The sequence below is a fragment of the Tenrec ecaudatus genome, chromosome 5 (assembly GCF_050624435.1).
Source record: "Tenrec ecaudatus isolate mTenEca1 chromosome 5, mTenEca1.hap1, whole genome shotgun sequence".
Taxonomy (NCBI): Eukaryota; Metazoa; Chordata; class Mammalia; order Afrosoricida; family Tenrecidae; genus Tenrec; species Tenrec ecaudatus.
Window position 1 is genome coordinate 9326157 of NC_134534.1, and position 16807 is coordinate 9342963.

The 16807-nt window shown below is 51.2% G+C and overlaps 1 protein-coding gene across 1 annotated transcript in view; it reads left to right on the forward strand.

The window, feature by feature from the left end:
• Positions 1–16807, forward strand: part of ADCY8 (adenylate cyclase 8) — a 185025-nt gene that overhangs the window by 70362 nt on the left and 97856 nt on the right. The window contains exons 3-4 of the mRNA XM_075550577.1: positions 6816–6946; positions 12954–13065. Of these exons, the coding sequence (XP_075406692.1) occupies positions 6816–6946; positions 12954–13065 (243 nt within the window). The remainder of the gene's footprint in view (positions 1–6815; positions 6947–12953; positions 13066–16807) is intronic.

A 16807-nucleotide genomic window follows, 5' to 3' on the forward strand; every position in this document is an offset into this window, starting at 1 on the left:
TTCAGGGGCACTTGGCATCTCTCGGGAGTGTCCTGATGCCTTTGAGTTGTCTTCCTATCCCAGGGAAAGGTGGCTCCTTCTTTATGTCCTACCGTTAGAGATGGTAACGTTAACACAGGAGGCTGCGATGCTGTGAAGATGGCCCGAGAAGCACTGCGCCAGGCTGAGGGTCCGGCCTTCATCAGTGTTTCTGAAAGCAGGCAGTGGGGAAGCTGCGAGACAAGAGAACGCGACCCTTTATTGTGACCCTGGCTTAACGTGATCCTGGATTGTGGGCTATAGTCCTAATTGCCAGGACGGTGCTGAGTAACTTTGAGTGTTTTCCTGCAAAGCAGGTGGTTCCAAATGAGTTTGCAAGCCGATGGGGTAGACGGAGGGCAGAAGCAGCCCTGGCACGTGGAGAGTGGTTCCATGAGGAAGGAGTGCGTGCAGTGTACCAGGTTCTCCAGCACACAGGTACCTGGGACCTTATCACTGAAGTGTTTAAAACCGCCCAGGGAGGGGAGTAATAAGGAGGAAGCAAATCAACTTTGAATCAGGTCATTCGTACCTTAAACCTCCTACACACAACTCGCTGGGCTTGCTGTGAAGTCGCCTCCGACTCCGGGTGACCCCATGTGAGTCAGAGACAACCTGTGCTCCATAGGGGCTTCAGAAGCAGATGGTCGTCCGGGCATTTCCTTAAGATGAACTTGAACCTCCAACCTTGGCGTGTTCGATGTTTCCAACAGCCAGACGAAAGACGCCCCGCTTACCAGCACAGAAGCAGCTGATCCCACCTGCTGCAGAGGGGCCTCTAGCGCATCTCCTGAGTGTGCGCAATCATCCCAGGAAGGAGGTACCCTCGCCGTTTCACAGGTAGCAATCAGGAGTGAGACTCGGAGAAGTGAAGTCGCTTTCCCAAGGTCACCCAGCTAAGCTGCAGGCAGACAGCAGTGGTCTGCCGGGTCCCTGGGCCCACAGTAGGGATTCAGTGATGATTAAACAAATGGATGGACTGGATGTGACTGACCTATGGAATGATAGAATTATTTCCCAATTGATAGTAGATGAGGAAAAATCTTTGTCTCAAGGTTTTCCATTTGAAAGATTTGGAAATATGAATGGGGGCAGGAGGGCTTAAGAACGTCTTATCTCCTCAAAAAGTCACAAAAGAAGAAGAAGAAAACTGTGCTTTGCAAGCCTGCATTTGTAACTGCACTCTGTCTCCTGAGGAGCCCCCGTGGTGTAGTCCCATACACGTTGGGCTGCTAACCACAAGGTCAGCAGTTCAAACTCACCAGCAGCTCTACGTGGGAAAGGAGAGGCTTTCTGCTCCCACAGAGATATACAGCCTTGGGAACTCAGAAGGGCAGTTCCACCTTGTCCTATAGCACCACTGTGAATCAGAATCCACTCGACTCAAGAGCAGTGAGCTTGGCTTTGGTTGATTGCTGCTGGTTAATAGGGAATTGAGTTGAGTCTGGTTTGGTGTTTTGAGTTCGTATTTTCAGGGGGTATAGATGTTTTGTCATTGAATATTTATACCCATCCTAGGTGGTAGGTGCTATGATGCCCAGTTTACAGATGAAGAAGTGGAGGGTCAAAGAGATCATGGAAGGTATTGGGGCCCTAGGCAATCAGTGGCTCGGCTCAGCCATTTTTTGACCCAAGCATTCTTGCCTCCAAGACCCTTAAGTGTGCATTCTGAGCACAACCAAAGCTCCTGGCCTCTGAGAGGTGGATCAAGAAGCCCTGGGCACTATCCTGACCAAGAAGCAGCCAGGTGTCTGAAAGGCAGGACCGACTGGGATCTATTATTAGGATATACTCAGACCACACTCTCAGTGCTCTGTAAACTCACAGAAACAGTTCAAATGCCAGAGACAAGATTTTGACATCCAAAGTTAAAAGGAAAAAAATGGTAAATTAAGAAACAGACTAAAGGCTTGGCACTGGGAAGCATAGTTGTCTCTCCCATCTTCTGCCTACTCATTCTCCCCGCATCCCGGGTGTCTAGGAGCTCAGTGCATCGCCCATTTCAGCATCAACACTCTCTCTTCCAACAGTGCCCAGCATAGACCATGCCCACCAGGGACTAGAGCACTCACCAGGCTGTGGTTTTCCATGTGCTGAACACTATCTACGACTTGTACAGTTATTAACTCACTGGGCCCCAGAGCACCCCTATGAAGGAGATGCTAGTATTATCAACTCCAGTTTGTGATGGGGAAACCCTGGGTCTGGAGAGGCTAAGTCCAAGAGTTAGGAGGAGGCAGAGTGAGGGCTGAACAAGCTGAGGACTGGCAAGTTCTTTCTGAAGCCACCCGGAACATATTGCTGGAGGTCAGCCCTCCAGTGCCGCCTGCATCACACGTCTGCCCTGTTCCCTTTGTCCTCCCCACTAGAGGCATTTGCATGAAGTAAGGATCTTGCAGCCAACAGGGCTTTTACCATGACACCCCACCCCCCCAGGGTGTACCATAACAAATGGATATGCTGGAAACATAAATAGAGCCTGTGGCGTGGGCAGAGCAGGGGGCATTCAGAAGCTCGCGGAGTTTGGTTTCCTTTTGAATCAACCTGGAGGCTCTTTGCATGCAAACAGGAAAGCAAGGCAGAGGAAGAAGGCAGTATGGGGGACTTGGAGCCTCCCTGGACCACTCTCTGGTTCCTGGAGAGAGCGGTACTGGTACCGCCGACCCGGAGCTGGGATGTTGGAGAATTCATTGTCCGGATGAGGCAACCTTCCCATCTCCTTTCAGATGGTCTTTCAGGGATGTAAATGGGGGTTCCCAAGTAGGGAACAGATCTGAGAGCAAGGAAAAGACTTGAAAATGGAATTGTATTAAAAAGACTCCAGGAATACTGGGAGCTTGCAAAGAGCTGCTGGACTTCCCTGTAAAGCAGTCTGTTAGAAGTGTCCTGGACATTGGGGGAGGAAAACTCAAAATCAGCTTGAAAAAAAAAATATATCAAAAATAGGCTTTCCTGGTCTGATAGAGACTGGTGGAACCCTAGAAACTGTGGCCCTTCACAAGTCTGAAAGGGAACTCACCCCTGCCGTTCAGTTTTCAGCCGAAGGATGGGTCTGGAAGGGGAGCAGTAATACTGTTTGGGATCAAAAGGGCAGCGTTTTCTCCAGGACAAAGTTCAGAAGGGTTGGGGAGGAGGAAGCACTGACACAGGAAATACTGGGGAGAGGGGGAATGCGTGGTGCCACACTGTGGGAATACAGTCCATCCGTTGGAAGGCTGATCCGCTCTGTAAACCTTCACCTAATTCATTATAAAATGTGTTTTCAAGCAGGTAGGGGACTTGCTGGGGGAGCCGTCCCCAGCAGAGCAGACTGCAGGCTGGCATGTCTAGGCACTGGAGAACTCAGCTATTCATATTTTTTAAATCTCCCATGGACACCTTGATGACATGGTTCTTGGGGCCTGAATGTGATTGCTCCTAAAAAGAGTCGTTAGCAGATAAATCTGGAACATCTTGAACCAGGGACTGTGGTGACCACCATCAGGGACCCCGTCCTGAGATGGGTACTTCTCTGTGTTCACTCCTTGACTTAACCACTGAGTCAACGCCAACTCAGAACCAGTCACAGGACAGAGTGGTTGTTTCTGATGTTTTCCTGAACCAGAGCAGAAAGCCTCCGATTTCTCCCGCAGGGCAGCCGGCATGTTTGCTGACCTTGGTTAGCAGTCAAGTGTGTAACCCGTTACACCACCAGGGCTCCACTTCTTGTTTGTAAAAAATATATATACTTAGAGCCTCCTACTTGGTGGCACACACAGTCATTGTGTGTGGCTGTTCAGTAAAAGGTTGGTGGCTCAAGTCTACCCAAGGCCACCTTGGGAAAAAGACCTGGTGAGCTCCTTTTGGAAAGTCAGTCTTAAAAAGCCCACGGAGCCCTGCTGCACTCCGGGACCCTTGGGCATCAGGAATCAGATCAGCCTCACAGCAGCTGGTTCCCTGGGGTTTCTCGTGTGTGCTGTCTCCACAGTCTCAGTCCTCCGACTGTTCTTTTTCCTAGCCTCGGCCCACCACTCTTTCCAATCCTCAGGGTCTCAGACAGCATACTTCACAGGCACTAGTGAAAGAAAGACTCCCAAGTAATGCTTTGACAATGGGGGTGGGGGGGTAGTCACCGGATCTGGTGTCAATTTGAGGATGAAGAGTGTAGGGGTGGAGTCTTGCCTGTCAATCTGGAGATAGCCAATGAGACCTCTGGGTGGGCAAGGCCTTCTCCTGAGAATTCTGGGAAATACAGGATTCCTTCTTGGTGGCAGGAAACACGATCTCTCTCGGTTCACTCCCTTGGAGACTCTCTAGTGACAAGGTGACACTCCCTGGGAGACACAGCAGCTGACAAGACACATGGACCCACCCTGATGCAGAGACCCCTGCCAGCGCTGAGATGTTTCCAATGCCACTGGATCCAAAGACTTTCTACCCATTGGTCTGTGATCTTCTACATTTGGCGTCATTGTGTGTGTTTCATGAGTCTGAAGAGGACTTTATAGATTGATATTGGACATGTGGGCTAGTATATGACTTATGGGCTTGATCTGGACTGGGCTGGGATATTTTCTCAACGTTCAATTGCTCTTGGATATAAATCTCTTTCTTATACACATATGTGTGTCCATGGATTGGTTTTTCTAGTCTACCCAGACTAACACTCAAGGTGGCCCTGGAGTCCCAGGGCATGGATGAGCCTGTACTCAAAACCATATCTACATACCTGCTCAGGCGTCCAGTCCAGAGTGTCCGTAATCAGCGCCCTGGTTAGCACCCACACAAATCCTGCAGTGGTTACATCAAGAGGGTCTCAAGTTCCTGGGAGATTGGCAGGTCGCACAGGTAGACATGAAGTAGACATTGTGCTGGGTAATCCATGAGAAGCACTGCTCTCAGGTAGCAAGGGGACTTCACAAAGTTTGTGGGAAAGAGCGCTGATTTTTCCATTCTAGTTTTCCATGAACTTCTGAAGTCCTTTCATCTTTTAATATGTAAATCAGTTCATGTCACCCCCTCCGTGGCTTATAGTAATTGTTGGAATTAAATTCCAATACCTGCTGGCCTGTAAGTCTGTGTCTCCCATTTCATCCAAGGAGCCACCTCCACTGCCATAACCACTCTCCAGCCCTTTCATTTTATGTCTCAGGAGATTGGCATACGGTTTACTTTTCCTGGGGCTCTCTCCCACTCCCCAGGACGCACTCATTCCAAGCAGTGAGCGTTTCAGTGTACAGATCAATCCCCCACCTCCAAGGTTATCAGTAGCATGATTAAGATGCTTCAGACCATACCGGGTGACATGTCAGGGAGGAGTAACCCCAGAATGAGTCTAGACATTTTTATGAGTGTTTTAATAGAAGCTTTAAAAAAATAAAAATGTTCCTGTAGTTGAGCTCTAACAACAAGAGCACTTGTGTGTGCCCACTTACATGTATCAACACACCTACAAACCCAAACTCTATGCTCGTGCACTTGTTGACCCTCTCAATATACTGCAGGTGCGGCTGTCCATAATACACAATGACACTGTGAACCTCATGGCTTCTGCTTAGGCTATAAGAACGCACTTTGGTTTCCTTGCTACCAGTATTTTTATAGCCACTGATTTTGTCTAATGTTCTGATGCTTTAACCACAATTTTGTGGTTCTGCTTTGGGCTGCTAACTGCGAGGTCAGCAGTTCAAAACCACCACCCACTCAGCAGGTGAAAGACAGGGCTACCTTCTCCCGTAAAGAGTCGCGGTCTTGGAAACCCACACGGGGAATTCTACCCTTGTCCCACAGGGTCACTGTGAGTCGGCATCGACTTGATGGCAGCGAGTTTGCTTTGGGGGGTTATTGCGATCACTGCTATTTGTACACCTACTCATAGGTCCCCGCAGTACTCATCAACCCCTGGCAATTAAAAGCTCTGGTACCATAGCCCCTCGTCCAGGTTCAAGTGCCGTTATCTGCTTCCTCAGCCCCCTGGGAGCTGGTGCCACAGAGGTTGCTAACTGCACCGTCAGCAGTTCCAGGACCCCAGCTGCTCAGAGGAAGAAAGACAGGCTTTGTACTCCAGTGAGCCATCTGGGAATCTCCCGGAGGCAGCCCTTCCCTGACCTGTAGTCCCCATGAGCCAGCCTGGATGCAGTGACAGAGTCTAGACCATTCCAGCATCCCCGAGGGGCAGAACTGCCCACTTGAGGAAACAAACCATTAACTTCTTTGAGAGAGAAGTAGCAATGAAAAGAAAGGAAGGAGAGAGATTTTAAAAACGGTTTCTGCGAGTTACTCATAGTATAACTGATCATGAAATTCCACGTAGAAACATTTCACGGTTTTGTTGTTAGTACTCATGGAATCTGGGAAACGGTGCGGGTAAGCAGTTCAGCACTATGCTAACCACATATTATTCTACGACCAAAATCGATCGCAAGCATTACTAAGGACTCCGCATGGTCTTATACGGAGAGGGGTCCGTAAGGGGAGGGGAGGGAGAGAGACATCATGAGCTACTGTGAGGAGGGGGTGATGCCAACCCCGGTGGCGCTCGGGGTGGGGGTGGGAGGAGCTTAATGTAAGCTCCGCCAGGTGGGCCATCTGCTGTCTTCACTGCTGACTCAGCAACCATCTCCGTGCCTGGCAAAGACTAAGGCCCCTACACGTATTTGTCACCGTCCTGTAAAGCAATCCCCGGAGAAGTGCCTCGAGGTTGCACACCTTCACCCGGTGACATTAACCAACCACCCCCTCCGCCCCGCCCCCACCCCCAGCCCCCCATTCAAGAGGCACTGGCCATCCTCAGCAGACTGCCCCTCGCTTCGTTGCAGGAGCGGCTTGTGCTGTCTGTGCTGCCCCGGTTTGTCGTCCTGGAAATGATCAACGACATGACCAACGTGGAGGACGAGCATCTGCAGCACCAGTTCCACCGGATCTACATCCACCGCTATGAGAATGTCAGGTGAGAGGCACCCCTGTGCGCACGCGCGCCCACCTCCCCCTGCCAGCGCCTGCCTTTCCTGCCTGAAGCATTCATCAGTGAGTGGTGATTCAGCGCAGAGTGCCACATGGCCAAATGGGGGCTGGGACAGGATGTCGCAGGAAAGCCATTCAGTTTTTTGCCAGGTGACTTACGGGACCGCCTGGCTACCCTGCGGGAAGCTTGCCTGTGGGAAAAGAAAGCATCTTTTAGGCGAGAAAAGTCCCAGAATGTGCTCTAGAGGCTTCAGGACTGAGCACATAGGTCTCCCTCTTTCGAGTCTCATGTCATTAGCTGCCATCACTCAGCTCCGACCCATGGCGACCCTGTGCACAACAGAACGGCTAATGCACTCAGTGTACCTTGAACTTCGTCCGTCAGCACCACTGGTTCTTCCAGTCCTCACAGGTGTCTTTAAAGCAAGACCTAAGGGAGCACTTCCTCTTTTCCTTTGCAAACTGTGGTTTGTCCAATCAGCCATTCTTTCATCCATCCACCCACCATCTACCCCTCCCTCCCTCCCTCCCTCCATTCATCTTTCCATCTGTCCAACCGATCATCTCTCAATGCAGTCTACTTACTGCACCCTGTGTAGGACATGTTCACAATCAGCATGTGAGCTTCATAAGGAGGCAGAACTGCTTTAGAATCCCAGTGCTGTCTTCTTTACTGTGGCCTTGGTAATTTACATGCCCATGTCTCCAGGTTTTACAAATATAACTTTGTGGCTAACATCCCAACCCTTCATGCCGGGCACCACCAGGGACTCCTCAAATACTGTACAAGTGAGGCGAGACACAAAGCATAGAGCAAACTGAAAATAGCATCCGTGGTATTGTAAGCTATTTCAAATATATGACTGTGCTGCAAACGCAAGAATTTAACCCTAGCTCTGAAACAACAGGTAAATCAACATGACGGGTGACAGAATAATGGGGAAGATTGAAATCTTGTGTGGGACCTGGTCTGATATGACGAAGGCCACAGAAATCAGAAGCACAGCCAACATCACTGGAGAGCAGGGCAGTGAGGATGCTGCTGCCTTGACCCTTAAGAGTCTGTTACCCTTGCCACCAACTCCCTGTCCCTGGCACAGCATGCCTCACCCTACCCCCCTCCCTGCACTTGCTTCCACAGCCCAGAAACTGCAGGTTGCTGCCTTTGCCTGGTTCCCCTTCTCTGCTGCCCCTGCTTCCTTGCATCATAATGCAAAGCTGTGGGCCAGTGTGTCGAGTTGGCTGAGCCCAGTCATTTGCTAGGGTTGTGGTTAGGGGCCATCAACTCGGTTCTGACCCATAGCAACCCTCTGCACAACAGAACAAAACATTACCCGGTCCTGTGTCATCCTCACAATTGTGCCCATGCCTGGACCCATTGTTGCAGCCACAGTATCAAGCCGTCTCATAGCGGGCCTTCCTCTTTTTCACCATCCCTCCACTTTTCCAAGCCAGGGCCTCAAGTCCTCCTCACCTTCAGCAAGCAAAGTTGTGTCATCTGCATATCACAGATTGTTAAAACCTTTCTCCAATCCAGATGCCACATTCTTCATATAACCTAGCTTTTCTAATGATTTGCTCAGCACACCGACTGAACAAGTCTGGTGAGAGGATACAACGCTGACACACACCTTTCCTGATAGAAACTATGCAGTATTCCCGTGTTCTGTTCACACAACTGCCTCTCGATCCACGTGATCTCTAACATCGTTAGCTTGTTCGGTAAAAATGGGCCAGTTGCCGCTGAGGCCATTCTAACTCATGGCAACTTGCATGGGTCACGGCAGCACTAGGCGCCTTAAGGTTTTCAATGGCTGATTTTTTCCCCCAGAAGTAGATCACCAGCCTTTTCTTCCACGGTGTCTCTGAATAGACTCAAACCATCAACCTCTCAGTCAGCAGGGACCACCTCAACCATTACCACTAACTGCACTAACCAGAGCCCCTGCTTATGCAGTTTCGCTCCCACTGCCTCTGAGGCAATGCTGACTGACAGCAACCCTACAGGATAGGGCAGAACCGCCCCTATGCGTTTCAGAGAGTGTGACTCTTTATGGGAGTAGAAAGCACTGTCTTTCTCCCAATGAGTGGCTGGAAATGCTGACCTCGTAGTTAACAGCCCAACGAGTCACCCCTGGGCCACCGGGGCTCCGGCGTTTCCTCCCACCAAACAGCATAAAGTACAAATGACCCGAGCTAGGAGAAAAGCCAGAGGTTGAAAGTTTCTAAAACATGGTAAACATCTGCTTATTTCTTCCCACTTCTGAAGGAGGAAGGACAAATGTTCCCCTCCTTCAGGAGCGCTGTGTTCTCTGCCTGGCATAGAGGTGCCCGGCAGACAGTGTGTGGGAGCCGAACACTGCCTTTGCTGTGAACATCAGTCCAAGTTATTCCTGGGGGCCTCTGTAGGACTTGGCCCCTTAAACAATTCTGCCCTACATGGTCACTGTGAGTCAGAATCCACTCAGTAGTAACTGGATACATACATATATCCAGTGCTGTTGCCGTTGGACTGCTAGCCACAGGGCCAGTGGTTCAAACCCACCAACCCCTCTGTGGCAGAGAGATGAGGCTGTCACGCCCCCCTTAAGATCTGCAACCCCAGAAACCCTACACAGGGTTGCTATGAATTGAAAGCAACCTGATGGCCTGACCATGAGTTTGGTCTTGAGTTTTGGTGGTGTCACATGTAAGCGCTTGACTGCCAACCCGGTGGTTTAAAGTTCAGTCCCTCCCAGGACCCCTGCGGGAGAAAGACCCAGTGATTGATCTGCTCCCATGACAATTAAAGCTAAGAAAGCCTTGCTCGGTGACACAGGGCAGCTAGGGGCCCAGCGATGGGCTGGGAAACCCGGCAGGGGGACAGCATACACCGCACAGTACATAGGCCGTCGGACAAAAGTGCCATTCTGCATCGAGAAAGGGGCGGAACTGAACTGCATGCAAAGGAACAAACAGCACATCTACACCTCGCCAGCCACTTGGCGCCCAGAGTTGGATCCTCACCAGAGGGCTATTTCTGCTCTGCTCCAAGGTCAGGGCTTCCCTGGGTGTGAACACTCTGTGGCCGCTCCTCCTCCCCATTTAGTTGGCCTTGTCACCCTGAGCTCTTTGTCCTCTTGGCACCTGTCCCCAGGAGCTCACCCCATACGACACCCACCTGTTGTTGACTGCCCTCCATTCCTCAGCATCCCCACCTGGCGAGCCATTTCTAGAGGGGGAGAAGGCACCCAGAGGCCCGCTGCTGCCCTGGCCTCCCTGCCGGCTGGCCACAGCAGTAGCCAGCAGCTCCCAGGGGTTGTGGAAGATCAATTCATCTCACTGCCAGGCTGCTGGGTGCTGAGATAAAATGAGAAACAAAAGAAGGTGGAGTTAGACTGCACCCTCCTCTACCCCTTTCCGGTCCCTGAAGCAAACCCACTATGGAGTTTGGAGCAATCATGGAAATCCTTTCCAATCCTGTCGCGTTCTTCTTAGCAACCCACTTGCTGTGCCCTTCCTTGCTCTGCTGTGTCGCATGGTACAGAGGATGGTACAGAGTCCTCCCAAATGCCTCAATTCCCTTACGTTCCACACAGTCTATTGACACCCATATGTCAAGGTTCCCTGGCTGCAAAGATTGGTGAGCCCACATGGACAGGACAAGCCCTCGTCCAGAATTTTCTCCAGATGTCATTCTTATAGGCTTTAGGCTGAACCATTCCATCTTTCTGAGCCTCAGTTTCCCAATTCAAAACCTCAGCTCTTGGAAAAGGATAAAAACCATGGCCTCTTGGTCTCAAATTGGTCTTCCCATTCCGTCTGCCCAATCATCTTTGTATTTCCTCTTTTATTTTGTTCTAGACACCAAAGACACTTCCTGTACCGGTGAGAGCCTTGCTAGCAGCTGTAATAAATTCTCCCCCCCACCCCCCAACACACACACAATTGCAATTATATTACTCTGCCATTTCTTCTTGGACAGTGAGTAACTCAGGGGGAAAGGCCTCCGTCTCTCATGGCCACCCAATCCCCTTTGGGCCCCAAGAGTCCCTGCATTCATTGGCGTTTGTCCCCGGGAGGCTGCAGAGCAGTTCTGTCGATGGGGCCATGCCCTAGCAACTCTCAGCGAGCCTCCTCACCCCCATGAGCCTGTCTCCCCATCCCCACAGCTCAGCAGCAGTCCGGCCTCAGCACTTCTCTAAGACCACGCTCTCGGCGCTTGGCTTTCAGGAGACTTTTAAGGACTGCCCTTCCCTTGTTTTCCACTTCCCTGATGCCAAGCCAAGTGCCTTACCGACCTAGGGAGTACTGGATCTAGGGAGTACAAGTTCAGTGACAGGCTGCTCACCTCAAGCCTGTCCACCCAAAGGGAGTAATAGGAGGCTGCTTATTCACTGATAGAAGCCCTGGTGGCATAATGGTTACTCGTTGAGCAGCTAACCAAGAGGTCAGTGGTTTGAAACCACCAGCCACAGCGCTGGAGAAAGATTTGGCTTTCTACTCCCATAAGAGTGGCCATCTCCGAAGCCCACATGTCCTACCAGGGTGGCCATGAGTCAGCATTGACTGAGGGCAGAGAAGGTTTTGGTTTTCTTTTTGTTTCACACCCCCTTAAAGATTGACAGTCTCAGAAATCCTAAGGACCTGTTCTACTCTGTCCTGTAGAGTCACTATGAGTTGGAATTCAACTTAATAACAGTGGGGGCTGGGGGGTTTTCCTCACTATCCTGAAGGTAAAGATCCCTGGTGGTTCTGTGGGTTATGCATCGAACTGCTAACTACCAGGTTGGTTGTTCAAATCCACTAACCACTCCTAGGAAGCACGATGGGCCTGCCAGCTCCTATAGAGCCCACTGTTGGCAACCTTAGGGCGCAGTTCTGCCTTGCCCTAGCGCAGTGGTTCTCAACCTTACCGCACCCCTTTCATACAGTTCCTCATGTTGCAGTGATCCCCCAACCATAAAATTATTTTCATTGCTACTTCATCACTGTCATTTTGCTACTGTGACGAACCCCTGTGAAAGGGTCGTTCGATCCTAAAGTTGACCCACAGGGTGAGAAGGACTGTCCTCTAGGATTGCCATGGCAGTTGGGGGCAGGTTGGAACCCGTGCAAAGCAGCTTGGTGGGAGAAAGTCCCCCCCCATAAAGATGTTCCATAAAAATGATCAGCCAGTAACCCCCCCTGAGAAGTTCTACTTCATAACTTACGGATCGCCATGAGTCCGAGTCTGCTCAGTGGCGGCAGGTTTTCATTCTAAACCATATTCTTTGGATCAGGCCTCACCTGGAAGGCTAGGTGAATGAGAGCACTTGGGGCCATGGCTCCTTCTGCCTGAGGCCTCCCTGCTAGTCCCATCAGGTCTTGAGAGGAGGGGGCATGTCTAACTATGTTTGCCAGCCCTTTGGGATGAGATACGCATCATTGAGGAAGCCTGGAGGTGAAATGATCTTAAGGATTTGCTGGCAACTGATCCTCGGGGGGGGGGGGGGGGGGGAAACACAGTGACTTGCTCCCGTTAAGAATTAATAGCCCAGAAGGCCCACTGGGGAGTTCCACTCTGCCCTGTGGGGTCGCTTTGAGTCAGATCAATTAACCAGCACCCAGCAGCATTTATCACTGGCTTTCCGTTTCCTGTTTTCATTTCCTCGGCCTGCGTTTCCCTGCGCTTTCAGCATCTGCTTTGCTTCACGCGGCGAACACGCAGAATATTTCACCTTGCTTTTCCTTGTAACGGTTCAGAGTGGCACCGCCGTGCTTGGGTTGTTAATGGCTCCAGCACGCCACACCCCTGCACAGGAAGAAGGGCTTGCTGCTGCCCCCTTGTCCTTCCGGACCTCCTCAGTGGAGGGAGTCTGAGACGCCTCTGCATTCCCCAGACTCCCGTGGTGGGGAGAGGGACAAGCTTAGCGCCCACACAGGACTGCTTGCTTTAGCTCTTGTTGCTGTGTCTCCGTGGAGCAATTACAATGTTAAACCGTTTTCTCCCCACCCCCTTCCCTGTTGTTTAGTATTCTTTTTGCAGATGTGAAGGGATTCACCAACCTCTCCACGACCTTGTCTGCGCAGGAGCTGGTCAGGATGCTCAACGAGCTCTTTGCTAGATTTGATCGCCTGGCCCATGTGAGTGGCATGTAATTCCCTCCGAGTGGTTTGCACGGGTGAGGGGCGCGTGGGGAGTCGGGGAGCAGGACTCAGCCTTCATCACGCAGCCAGCACCCTTCTTGCATCCGTCGCTGGCCGCGGACCTCAGGCCCCACGCTCGTTCTGGGAACGATGTGACTTATTTACAGGCTCGGGAGGGGAGGCTTGTCAGACCAATTTTCCCACTAAGAGACAGCTGGGAGAGTGACAAGCGAACCACAGTCGATTTCATCTGCGTTTCACTCCCGGTCATTATGGCCCCTGCATGTGGCCAGGTGCCATCACAGCTCAGTGCTTGGGTATGCAGTGGTGGCTGCCTGCAGTTTCCTGGCCAACCCCAGCCATCTGGAATGAATGCGCCCGTTCTCAAAAGCCACCCCCCAGCGGTGCCACCCCTCGCCATTTTGTTTCCCTAACTCAAGGGCTGCTTTTGTGTTTCCAGCCCACGGGACCCTGCCTCCCCTTGTCCGTGGGGTTGCTAGGCGCTCACTTAGAGAAGCGTCAAGGGGCTAGACCTTTGCTATCAAAACACAGAGCCCTAGTCTTAAAGCCCCTCAAAGTACAAAGGAATACTGCCATCAAGCTATATTTGAGGGTGTGCGCGCTAGTTTCTCCATAGATGCGGCGCCCTGTGCCGTGCCGGCTAGCAACACTTGGCCGTTAACCCACATGTCCCTCAGTCCCTCCACCAGAGAAAGCCGTGGCAGCCAGCTTCCCTGAACAGCGACAGTCTTAGAAACCTCGTGGGCGATTCGACGCTGTCTCGCGGCGATAAAATTTGCCAGATGACCATTGCCTCCTTTCTTTTCCTCTTTAAAATCTCTCTCTGACAAGTAGCCTAACTTCCTTCGTAAGAACTTTGCAAAGCAGCTCCTGGTAGGAGAGCGTCCTTGGCTGTGGCTGCCAAGGTGTCTGACAGCTCCTAGGGTTTGATCAGAAAGATGTGTCTGCAATTGGCAGAGCTCGGGGGAGAAGAAAACAGAAGACAATTAAATTTTTTTAATTTTTAAAAAATTATTCAGCTATGGATATATGAAACATACATACACATACAGACAAGACTATTTTTTAAATTTTATTTAAAAATTTATATATATATTTTTGGTATATATATATCTCATACATACATCTATGGATGAAAGACAAGCCTTTATTGTATCATTCTAAAATAAATATACATGTATATACACAGGCATACACATGCACATATCTATAGATAAAACGAATCACAGACCATTTATTCTAAGGGGCCCTGGCAGCACAACAGTTTAGTGCTGAGCTGCTACCTGAGACGTTAGCAGTTTGAATCCACCCAGAGGCACCATGGGCTTTGCCAGCGTCTCCTGCATGAACAAGAAAAATGGCCTCTGGCTACAACCCCTTCTCCGCATTGTTTCGTTTCTGCTCCAGAAACTAACAAGCCGTTTCATCCTGTCTTCTCCCCAAATACATTTCCACGCCCCCAGCCGCTCCCCCAGGAGCTCTGCCACTCGAGACGGTCCCATCCTACTGTTCTCGGGAAAATACCATGGAAGCCCCACGTCAGACATGGTTTTGAATTCCATTTGTCCCCCTCTCTTACGCTGACCTTCACCTGCCTCCAGCCTCCCATTCCTCACCTGCAAAGTGCAGAGGACTCCCACCCACCGTGGTCACAGCAGACAAAGAAGCCCGACGCAATGCATCCGACAAACCTGGGCATGTTGTACATGATCAAGAAACACCAGTTCCTTTCCCAACTTACGTTTGTCCAAAGTGTGTGCATTTCTCTGTTTTTCTTGGCGAGGCCAGTGGTGTACCAGGGCTTAGTGCAAATCACAGCTGGCCAGGTGGTTGCTTTTAGCCAGTGGATCCTGAGCGAAGAGTTAGAAGGTAATGGGGTTTGCTCACAAGCTTTTGGAAGTCCCTTCGTATGTTTCCTGTGCTCTGGTTGTCCATCATTTACAAAACAGCTATGAGCCCGACCTGCCTGCCCGATTCAGGCTTCTTGGAAGGCTCTGGGGAAGAGAGGTAAGGAGTGGCGTGGGCGCCTGGCCTCGTGCAGCTGTTGGGTGTCGCCATCCCTGTGAATCAGTGGCCAAGGCTGCACTTACATTGTTACATCGACTGTTGCAACTCTGTCACATGAGTCGGGGCGGGGGTGGAGGGGTGGTTGTGGTGGTGCAGCAGTTGGCAGAAAGGTTGGCAGTTTGAGCCCGCCAGCCACTGAGAGTGAGAATGACGTGGACGTCTGGAAACCCCATGGGGCAGCTCTGTAGGGTCTCATGGAGTCAAAATCAACAGCAATGGGTTTGGGTTGGGGCGGGGGCGGCGTTTGGTCATATTCGGGAAATTGAAACCCATCACACTTCAGTGACTTATCCAAGGTCACACTGTGGGTACATTTCATTAGAATGCCTCCCTTTCTGTTCCACCCTTTCCCCTCCCCCTCCCCAACACCGGTAACGAAGCAGAGCCAGGTGTTTGAAGGGTTTGGTGGCAAAGGCCACCCCCAGCCTGAGTCACTCTCAGCAGGCTCTGTCCCAGAAGACCATTTGAGGATGAAGTGGCATGGCTGATTAGTCGCCAGCCCTGCCTCCCGGCCTCAGTTCTTATCTGAAAAACCAGAAGAGGGCATTGGGTCAAAGGTTCCCCAGTGTTCTTCTAGTGTCCTGGTAGCACGGTGAGTTAGGAACTGGGCTGCCAACCGAAAGGTCAGAAGTTGGAATGCACCAATGCCACTCTAGATGAGAAAGGTGCGATTTCTCCTCCTCTACGGGTATACAGCCTTGGAAACCCACAGGGGCAGTTCTGCCCCATCCATATTCTAGGTCCTCTATGAATCAGACTGAACCCAGTGTCAGAGGGCTTGTTGCTGTTTTAACTAGTGAGTGCAAATGAGAAATAGAAACAATCAGAGCAACCCAGTGACTGTCCATCAAGGTACACTTATTGAGTGAAAAGAAACCAGTTATCATCAAATTGTCTCCGACTCCTGGTGGTCCCGCATGCTCAGAGGGTTTTCGGACTGCAAGGTTGTTGAGAGGCACAAACCCTTCCCGGAAAGGTGGTTGGTTTGGACCCACCCAGAAGAACCACGGAAGGAAAGGCTGGAGGTTTGCTAGTGCCAGGAGTACAGCCAAGACACCACCCCCCATGGAGCCATCACCTGCTCCAGCCCCCAGGGCCAGCTCAGTGGCAGGAGGCTTCGTTTGGATCTCTCTGAAGCAGAGCCCTCTCCCATGCTGCCTCTGGGCGTCCTCTGGCCTCCAACATTGCAGTGAGCACTCCCCAGGGAAAATCCCCAGGGTGCATGATTTTCCTTGATTCCAAAAATATGCCTGCTACTTTTTGTGGCATTGACAGTGACCCAAAAAGTGCTGGGGATAGGGGGTGGGAGCTGAGCTGTTACCCCAACTGGCTGGCTGTTGGTCGGTGGATTTGGGGTTGTTCCTTGGCAGAAAGCAAACACTGCAGCCTGAGGTGGTCCCTCAGGCTGTTTGGCTTTTGAAGGGAGAAAACCAAAAATCATTTTCCCGTGAATTCTGTTCAGAAAGACCAGAGAGGCGGAGGCCTGTTCCCAGGGTTTCGTTTTTGTATTCTGGCAAGGGAGCGATGGAAGTCCCCAGCCAGCCACAACAGTACCTGTCAGGACCGGCAGACAAAACGCCCTCTAAGATCAGGGCTGGCCACCACCCACAGGAAGCCTTCAAGAGCCCCCCGAAGGCCGTGAGCCTCTCTG